The following is a 10,593-nucleotide window of genomic DNA, read 5'->3' as shown; positions in this document are numbered from 1 at the left end:
TCCTCCGACATTCAAGACTATAAAGAAGTGGTGTGATCAGTTTTTGGCGACCGGCAATGTTTTGAAAGGACATGGTGCTGGTAAACCCAGAATCCAGGAACAGGTTGTAGAAAATGTGAGGAGGTCATTCGAAAGGAGTTCACAGAAGTCAGTAAGACAAGCAGCGAGAGAACTTGGTATGAAACGGTCGACAGTTCACAAAGTTCGTTGCACTTGAATAACTGATTTTGGAATCTCCATTTTCAAACAATCGATTGTTGCAGCACCACTACGGCTATTGCATGCACTAAAACGTTACCACAAACTTTTTGAGTTTCTGCTTCTGCTGGAATCACAGCTGTACAATCTGAAATGAAAAAAGTTATAGACTTTCAAAATGTTGGAGTCTCATTGTGGACACGCTGTATTATATGGAGAGCTCAGGTTTAAAACATAAGTGACATTTTGGTCATTTCTGAGTTCATTAAGGAAAAAGGTTATTAGAAGTTATCAGGGCTGAGCCGATCAGCATCGGTTTACTTTCTTTCACTGATACCATCCGATACCAAAGATTTTCAGTGGCTAGAAGTTCGTTCACCCTTCCTTGTGACAGATTGGGAGACCAGCACAGAAAGTGCCATAGATTTTCCTAGAAACACTAGATAAAATCCCACCCTCCTGGGAAGCAGATGGCAAGATCAAAGGCTTGGGTAAGTGAAAGCTGAACCCAAACGAGACCATGAAGGCATGTAACTTCTCAGTTAACGGTGTGGGAAATAAACCACTCATTGCCAATTCTTGCATGAAGCTCGTGGTCGTAAGATAGGTGGGGGTGATTTTAAACCACCCGCCGTGCTAATGCCTGGTCAGTTGCGGAGTTCTTCGAAATGAGGGATGAAGGTTACTGTGAAATTAGCTTTGTTTTATCTACGTTCAAGCAGGAAGTGAATTCAGCAATTTCTTGTTCTCTTCCCTTCTGTGTCAGTCTTTTGTGTGACTGCCAGTATCGGCCAATGAGGGTTATTTATTTCCGCCGAGATTAGATTGGGAACATACGGCTTTGAATCACAGTACTAAGCAAGATTGAGTTTTTGTTTCAAGTCCATTTTATGAACAGATAGGCTAATCAGGACTGGACCTACATTTTAAAGTGGGACCTGTACCACTATGTGCCTTCACTGATTTTCGAACCTGGGATCTATTGATTACAAGGCGACGGCATTACCACTACACCATCAGTGAGGCCCCTCTAAGATTTATGTATGTACACATGTACATAAAATATTTATCAGGAACTTTATTTTTCATCAAATGGACGTACCATCATTCTTTTTGGTATTCAATAAATATTCAATTTTTTACTTCTTTGACATTCATTTCCTTGCCATGACAGTTGTTTTTACACAAATTTTAGCGGTCTTAACTACACGTAAGCTAGATGATGAATATTTGAGGTTTTATCTGATTTTATAGCATCTTCTTACTATTTATGTAATAACAATATTTTTTAGTCAAGAAACAAAGAACAAAATAGGATTAACGTTGGCTTTCCCCCGTTTCTAAGTCTGTGGTTACATACAACAATACTCCATGTGCATTGGAGAAATTAAGTATTAATTAATTTATGTATTGTTACGAATCGACCTGTAATTATATTCACGTATTAAGTAGAAACACTTTTATTATTATATTTCTGAGACACGTGGCTCGGACTGGCTCCCCAAATATATTTCTAGATACGTGCCTAGTGATGTGATGAGTTATTACGACTCTGTAACTAGTTATTGTTATTTTATACTGGAATTATACAAGTGTCGGCAAATGGTGGTATCGGCTCAGTTCTAGAAGTTATACTGTAGATAAATTGTTTTCGTGTTGTGTTTACGAATTTCAGAAGGCTTCACTGAGTCCAATGCAGATTGTATGACATGGCAATTTCATTCGAAAATTGAAGGATGACATATTTTACTTTGTAACTCAAAAATCACCAAAATGTCACTTACCATGTTTTATACCCGAGCCCTTCATATATTAAATAAAGGTAAAGTTCGCTGTGCATATAGCACCATGCCATAAAGCCACATTTAGGGGATGTGGTGGTAGGGCCTCACACATTCTCAATCTAGTCCATTTTGGAGGTGATGTGAACAGCACCAGGCTCCAGTTGCCTTTACCGCCAGGTACCCATTGATTTGAGTCTGGGTGAGCCCCAGAGGCACTTTATGCAGGGACAAGGTCAGAAAAATTCCAACCTTGGATCACTCACCCAGGGAATCAAACCCAGGTCTCTTGCATGGCAGTTAGAGGCCCTGCTGACTAGACCACAAGGGCAAATTAATCAATACTCTATCGGTAGCAGCCATTATAGTCATATTAGGTTATCAATTTATCAGTATCAATACCAATAATTTTACCAACCGGATATTTGCAAAAAAAGAGCTTGTGCAAAATTCTGCTGTTTTGTAATCCTTTACAAGTATAAAGGTATCTCATAAAATAAATTTCTAAATATGTTTATTTCTCTTATGTAGCAACTATTGGGGGTCACTTTGTTATATTTATTAATTAAGGAATAAATGAGCCATCCCAGTTCTTAATGGAACATTTACAATTTCATACCAGATAAGTAGAATATCGGTTATCAGTTATTATTACGAGTGGGGGCAAAAATTTCATACATATTTTACCAAACAATGCTTCCAACATACGTTTAAGTCCTAACAGGCCTTGTTAAAAATCCATTGCTTTCATAACCCTGTTCAACACTTTGAGGGAAAAATATATTTATGAATTTTGTGTTGCATTTTGGTAGGTTCAGTAATAATAATAATACTTATAAAAAAATCATTATTCTATTCACAGAAATATTTCCTTGATTTCTGAAGAATGACCTGGAAAGCAGGCTTTGAAACAAATGTGATCTCTCTCTATCATGATAGAACTAGTAAAAATCAGCCTGATGTGGATAAATTAGTCACACAGTATTATTATTTTGACAATAATTTTGTAAAATATATGATTCATTATTGAAAAACTGATGAATATAATTACAAAGAAATCACCCTTGAACATATTTCTTTTCATATATTCTTGAAGAATGGATAAATAATTATGATATATGCAAGAAAAATATTAAAAGGTTCTTTTACATGTATAAATGATATGACACAGTCTTTTTTGCAAATGAGAACATTGATGTTGAAATGTAAAACAAAACACAAATATAGGTACAAATTCAGCACAATATATATATATATATATATATATATATTTTGTTTTGGTAAAGTTACATAGAACATCAGGGGAGACAAAGGTCTTTCTACTGTTCCCCAGTGGGAGTAAAAAGCATGCTAAATGAATTGTCCAATTATGTTTTGAGTTTGAGCTTTAGTTTGGAGTCCACTTTATACTAATTGGGACTGACCCACAGTTTACAGTTTTACAGTGGGATCCAGACCACCATGTGCCTCCAACGGGTATCGAACCCATGACCTTTTGATTGCAAGATGATACCAATACCACTATACCATCAGGCAGGCCCTCTACTACAAAGAATATTGTACAATAGCACAGAATAATGCCATACATATTTGGTATCCTGAAATATCTGATGCCCTATCTGGCATAGTTGTAACTTGGCAGGGGTAAGTTACACCTATGTTGTCCCACCTCCCAATATATTAAATTTAAAAGTTCAGGTTACTTTCATTAAACTTTCTGGGCCCTGAGGAGCAAAGTAATGAGGAGTATTTTTCTTTTATGATTAAGCAAATGTAAAAATTATTTAGCAAATTTGTCCTGGATTATATTTTTATGGGATGAAAAACTTGTAGACCCTCTGCCCCAAAGTTAAATCCAAAACTTGTAGACCCTCTGCCCCAAAGTTAAATCCAAAACTTGTACACCCTCTGCCCCAAAGTTAAATCCAAAATTTGTAGACCCTCTGCCCCAAAGTTAAATCCAAAACTTGTACACCCTCTGCCCCAAAGTTAAATCCAAAACTTGTACACCCTCTGCCCCAAAGTTAAATCCAAAACTTGTAAACCCTCTGCCTCAAAGTTAAATCCAAAACTTGTAGACACTCTGTCCCAAAGTTAAATCCAAAACTTGAAGACCCTCTGCCTCAAAGTTAAATCCAAAACTTGCAGACACTCTGCCCCAAAGTTAAATCCAAAAGTTGTAGACACTCTGCCCCAAAGTTAAATCCAAAACTTGTAGACCCTCTGCCCCAAAGTTAAATCCCAAGTTTGATTCTGTCTGCCCCAAAGTCATGCCACAATTTTTAATCCCCCTGCCCACAAAGTTAGACATCAAGTTATGCCCATGCTTTCTGGCCATCAATAGAGGTGGATTTTATATTGCCAGATGCTAAACTTCCCTACAGTTTCTATCCAATTATTACAGTAGAACTTCGATATTATATTTTTCAGGCGACCGATGCAAAAAATAAAATAAAATGCAGGAAATTAATTTAGGAACCTTTGGCCCTACTGGTACTAGAAAGAAACTGTATAATGTGGCGAAATGTACTTATATATGCAACCAAAAAGTTCAAGTTCATGTTTTGTGCTATGTACAGTACACTGTAGTTCAGAATGAACAATACTGTATGCAAAATATACTTTACCACCAGTGTTTATACCCATATGCCTATATCCAAGACAATCAAGAAAATAAGTGGATTAACAAAAATGCATCTTGAATACCTGAAAACTCTGCCTTATATTTCATTGTTTTAAGAAAGAGATAATAACCCTGTGTTCTGAAAGAAAAGCCAACCAATGGACTAGGGCTCAATGGACCTCAACACCTTGCTAATGCTCCATCTTCACTGTATCACTTCTGATGTTCACGGAATAATTATCGTAATTTTTGTTTTCACCTATGACACTATGGCACTTACATAAATATCTGAGATTGCATTACTACACATTCCTTCGGTGCTTTGCAACAGCAATGGAGACTAAAATATATACATATAAAGAAACCACGTGAGCAAAGCAAAAATTACATGTTAACAATCAAGGACAATTACAGCAATTACGTGAGAATAAAAAAACAAACCAAAATAATACAAATACGTCACACCAGCTAACTTTATACAGGTAATTATACTGGTTAGTTGTTGTCAATTATACTGTAGCATCCCAGTGTCCCTATTTTTACAATTGATATGTAAATATAATTCCATCAAATTTATTTATACTAATCACATAATGTACAGGATGCCTTATATATTTATATATATACGAAACCTGTATATGTGCATATTATTACAAGTGTGCACTGTTTGAAATTTTTATTACATACCTATTTATAATCATACTCAACCCATGTTATCTGTATAATATTCCACTGCTTCTTATATGAATTTAGTACCAATACAGATTAATACTAACTATATGAATACAATAAAAACCAATTGTACATTGGAGACACTCCATACTGTGCATATACTTTTCTTGTGAATTTTTATATGAAAATCCAAAATGCAGCCCCTGAAATAAAGAAAAGAGAGAAGATAGTTAATAGGAGGAAACACTGCCTGATCAAGTTTTTCTGGCAGTTTCTCATCTGGAGTCATTACAGCAGGACATTGAGTTTCACAAGTTCATTTTACACAGTAAGATTAATCACGCCTGGATCTACTATTTGCCACGGATTTCAAATGTGTAAACTCCCATTGACAAGGTCATAACACACCTGCAACTCCTGCAATGTGGGGAGGGCAGTAAGAATGATAAGAAAGATCAATAGTTCACAAAAGTTTTCCTTTCGGCATTAAAATATATTTTCAACCAAACGTATTATATTTTTATGCCCCTACAACTGCAAACAGAAAATTTTAATCCCTAGAAGAGTAGAAAGTGAATTACAAGATTAGAAGAAAACCTTTTTTAGCTGAACAGTTCAAGGTTCAAGTAATTGATTACATTGATGTCCATCAGCTGAGAGATCGTTCTCTAACCTAATATTGATCGATGAGAAGCACAATGACAAGAATGAGATTGAGTGGACAGACGCTGTTAAGCATCAGATTTGAAAGCTAGACTTGTCTGAACTACGACAAGAATTTGCTTTCATCAAAAAACACAAAGGACTGGTAATGGGCATTTAACAATATCGTAAATTTTGTAGTAACAGTACATTTTCATATATACGAGGAGAGTCAAATGAAAAACCTTAAAAGTGTCATAAAATGTTTAATATTTAAGCTATTGTGATGAGATTTGGTGGTGCTGTTGCTTGTACTTTACTTTCTCTCCAATAGGTGGTAGAAGAGTTTTGGTGAACACTCGTCGTTGTAGGAGCAGTTTCAAGATGGCCACCCCCACTAACAACATGCACCAAGGAAGAATAGCGTTCTGTGATCAGATTTTTGACGAGTGAGAGTATTAAACCTATGGATATTCATCATAGAATGAAGACGCAGTATGGTGAAGCTTGTGTGTCACAGGAACAGGTATATGAGTGGAGTAGGAAATTCAGAAGTGGTGCGACATCTGTTGCAGATGCTCCTCGGCCAGGCCAAGCACATCGAGTTGCGACGCCGGTGAATATAGCAGCTCTTGAGGCCATTCTACGGGATAATCGCAGAGTGACTATGGATGAAATAGCTGCCATTACAGGTATTAGTCATGGTTCAGCACATAACATCATTCATGACGTGCTCCTGTTTCATAAAGTGTTGGCCAGGTGGGTACCATGTCATCTGACAGATGAGCTGAAAATGCGATGTATTGATGCGTGTGAGGAACTTTTGCGGTGCTCCAAACAACAGGGTAACGACTTTTTTAAGAGATGAACTGGAGATGAAAACATGGGTCCATCATTACATTCCCGAAACAAAGAAAACAAGCATGGAATGGCACCATGCATCTTCACCTAAACCCAAAAAGTTTCGCTCACGAGCATCTGCCGGTAAGGTCATGCTGACCCTTTTCTGGGACCAAAACGGTGTTCTTCTGGAGCACTACACACCTAGGGGACACACAGTAACTAGTGCTTCATATCGTGATCTGAAACCTGCAATAAGGTCAAAGCGATGGGGACTGCTGTTGTCAGGTGTCATTTTGCAGCATGACAATGCTAAGCCACATACTGCCCAAATGACTGTTGCGACAATTAACGACTTGCATTTTGAGTGCCTACCCATCCTCCTTACTCCCCAGATTTGGTCCCAAGTGATTACCACTTGTTTGGACCACTTAAAGAGGCCCTAGGAGGACAGACGTTCCGTTCTGATGACAAGGTCAAAGACGGAACCAACCAAAAGACTATTTTTTCTGGGGCATACAAGCACTTTGTAAACAATAGGAAACTTGCATTCAACGTGGAGGGGATTATGTAGGAAAATGATACCAACTTGTTTCACTTCCACTGAATACATATATTTTTACAGCACTTTTAAGGTTTTCATTTGACTCACCCTCATAATTATAATATATGATCTTTTAGTTTGTCTGTTGTCTTAACCTTTTGTACATGTTTTTACACTGATTTAAATTACACGATGTATTTTCATATTTATATATACATAATATAAATGTAGGCGTGAATTAATATTTTAGAAAGGAAAGCTTGTTAATGAAAGAATTGAAAAATGCGGGAGCATGCAGAGCATGTTACTGCCCATTGAAAATTATTTGTAACAGTTGTTAAGTCAACAAAATGCAAGTCAGCTCATGTGGCAAGGGTTGCATGAGTGATCTCCAAGAAAGTTGGAGCTTAGTGGTGCATGGGCTGTGCCCAATTTGGATCCCAATAATGAGCCAGCACCACAATGTGACCCAGCCACAAGGATGCATGAACCAGGTACTATGATGATCAGTATTGTCAGTGTTTGGCAGTCTCATGATCCAGGTCGAGCATGCTCCACCTTTCTCTTGTACAATCACAACCTGCAGGAGAACAACCCTTGAGGGCCAAAGCTTACCTACTGACTGCTGGCTTCACTCCCACAAGCCTCAGCATATATCGGACACCATCCAACCAGTTATGTGGTGACATGTGGTCAGCAAGGTGAAACCCGAGTCATTGTTGTAAGTTTTCCCTGGATCAGGTTACGCTACTCATTTATAGCTCCCCAATTTCCTCATGATGGTGGGTGATCACTGGCCCGATATGCTGGCCAAAATCTCAGGAGAAATGTTGTTATGTTTCCTTCCCAGGAGACTCAAGCCAGCATGAATCCCATAGCCCGAGCCCAACGCCTTACACCACACGGCCACAAAGTGGGACCCCTCTCTTGTATAAATTGTGAATAACAAGTTGGCGAGTGACCTAACATGATATGGTGGTTAGTGTGCTGGTTTTATCACTAGTATAGACAAAACAGCTAACTTGATACCAGGGTACTTTTATTACATGCAAATAATAATAATGCCTACATATTACTTCTGATCATATGTAGGTATGCTAAATATGAGGTACTTTAACCACATATTTGCTTACTGATACCTAAAAGGTTGTTTTATCTTCAACTCTAAGCAGATTACTGGGGGGGGGGGGATATAATCAAAATTAAAAGCTTTTTACTTTTTCTTTGGACAAAATTATATTTTAGGCAGATTTCCATTTCTCTCTCTGTTACAAGAGTTATGTTACTTACATGCATACATAAATATCAGCATTCTCTGTGCAAATGTACTCACAAGAAGGGTTATTCCTTTTGTAGTTTATGATTGCTACAATAATTTAAACATTGTTCTCAATGTAACATTTCATGAGAATACATGCTAACTTCATCAAATAATAATAATTTGTAGTTTGAATTACCTGATGACATTTTGGATTCGTAATGAAAATTGGAAAAAAAAACTTGTTGAAAAAATTGTTAGGTTCCAACATTATTGACAAGGTTCAATACATCAATGCTTTTTCTTATCCCATTGTTATAACTGTAACATTAATCAAACTACAAATAAATGTGTGATGAAGGGAGGATGTGTTCTTCCGAAATGTTACATCAACAAACATGTTTAAACGGTTGTAACAACCGTAAACTACAAGAGGAATTCTATCAAGACACTTAAATGTCAATGTAGTACATTCTGGACTGCATTTTGCAGACTAGTGAGGCTCTGGTGCCTGGACACACAGCAACTACAATCCTCTGTGGGATTTGTGTTGTGTCATCCGTATCTGTTGGAGATTCTCTCTTCATCCATCATCTCATCTTATCACCATTCGTCCTCATCTTCATGATTAGCCAAAAGTGGCAGAAAAGTGAAGCAAAATAAAGCATTTCAACGAAGAAGAATTCTACAATGTATGCAATACATACTTACAAGAAGAATCATAAGAAGAGACTGCAGTTAAGATGCAATGTGCAACATCTTAGGGAGATTTCACACCGAAGCAACAGGTGGAACATATCGCTTGAAGATTTCACCAGTCAAATGCAGGCTCATGCAGCCTGTCATACCTCTACGGTGTGCAATGTTATTAACTCGTTCCCAAGTGACATACATGTGTTGTGTGTTGCTTCGGTCTGAATTTTCCTTAATGGTGCTTTACTTACCTCTTCAGTCCTGCTTCAAACATTCATTGCAGACCCTGACTGGTGTATCCCATCCTCGGCGTGGCACCGCTTTCCTTCCCTTTGAGCAATCTTCGCACACTCCTCGTCCACAATCACGACAGTGATGCACCAGTACACGGGATCCGAATTTCACATTGCACACACAGCAATTTATGATTTCACTGTCTGGAACCCAGTACGTTGGGCGTGCTGTATCTTTAATCAAACCTAGAAGAAAATAAGCATGCAAAATTAAAAAAAAACTACTGCATGTAGCATATGGGAAGCCACCTTTTATTAAAATTCAAACAGTGCTAACACCAAAAAAAATTAAAAAGAACAAGAATTTAAAGAAAAACTTTCTCAATGAAAATATAAAGACACTACAGACAGACTATGAGCAAATTTGCTAGCTTCTGCAGGTCAGAAAAAGCACTTTCCTCATATTATTTCTGTATATCTGGGGCCCTGTATGTTCGGTGTGTAATGTCTGGACTTGGAATGATCAAAAGTTAAAAGTTTGTTGTTTTAAAATTAAAAGATCTTTTACCTGGACCAGACTAACAGTTTCAAGTGAAATCTGATTCACTGTGCCTCCACCAGAGCTCGAACCCAGGGCACTTTGATTACAGGTGACAGCATCACCATTATGCCATGTGGGAGGTTCTGATCAGATATTTTCCCAGTCCTAACATATTAATACATTTTCTCTTAAAATAGTTGGATATAAATACTGACTAACTGATTGACTTGGTTTATTTTATGTCACTTTTGCATCATCTTTAACTAGGTGCAATCAGACGTAAGTATTGATTCCATGATCCGTTACATAGCAATAAACAAGTTCACATTGCCAGCTGAATGTTTTTTTGTCATATCTCCACTTTTCATTGGAAATGAGTTGACGATGTTATTGTGTTAATATGACATGTTCCGAAGTGACAGACCTGGATGTCAAGTGGTGTGAATTATCAATATTAATATGAAAATGTTTGCGCAAATCTTGTAGTGTATTCAAAATCCACATAAGACAAACTTCAGTCAGTTCTCCTGAAAAGTTAGTGCAGATGGACGTATGACAACATAGTATT

At 37.3% G+C, this 10,593-nt stretch overlaps 1 protein-coding gene across 3 annotated transcripts in view; it reads right to left on the bottom strand.

The window, feature by feature from the left end:
- Positions 1 to 1,597: 1,597 nt before the first annotated feature.
- The window catches only part of LOC145980960 (zinc finger FYVE domain-containing protein 1-like), a 36,506-nt gene continuing 27,510 nt past the window's right edge, over positions 1,598 to 10,593 (bottom strand). For all 3 annotated transcript variants that reach the window (XM_083114048.1, XM_083114050.1, XM_083114049.1), the window contains exons 12-13: positions 9,503 to 9,730; positions 1,598 to 5,477 (exon numbers count right to left, since the gene is read on the bottom strand). In XM_083114048.1, the coding sequence (XP_082970174.1) occupies positions 9,507 to 9,730 (224 nt within the window). In that variant the 3' untranslated portion in view covers positions 1,598 to 5,477; positions 9,503 to 9,506. The remainder of the gene's footprint in view (positions 5,478 to 9,502; positions 9,731 to 10,593) is intronic.

This window comes from Lepisma saccharinum, chromosome 28 (genome assembly GCF_977018435.1).
Source record: "Lepisma saccharinum chromosome 28, izLepSacc3.1, whole genome shotgun sequence".
Classification (NCBI taxonomy): domain Eukaryota; kingdom Metazoa; phylum Arthropoda; class Insecta; order Zygentoma; family Lepismatidae; genus Lepisma; species Lepisma saccharinum.
This window is presented reverse-complemented; position numbering and strand designations above follow the sequence as displayed.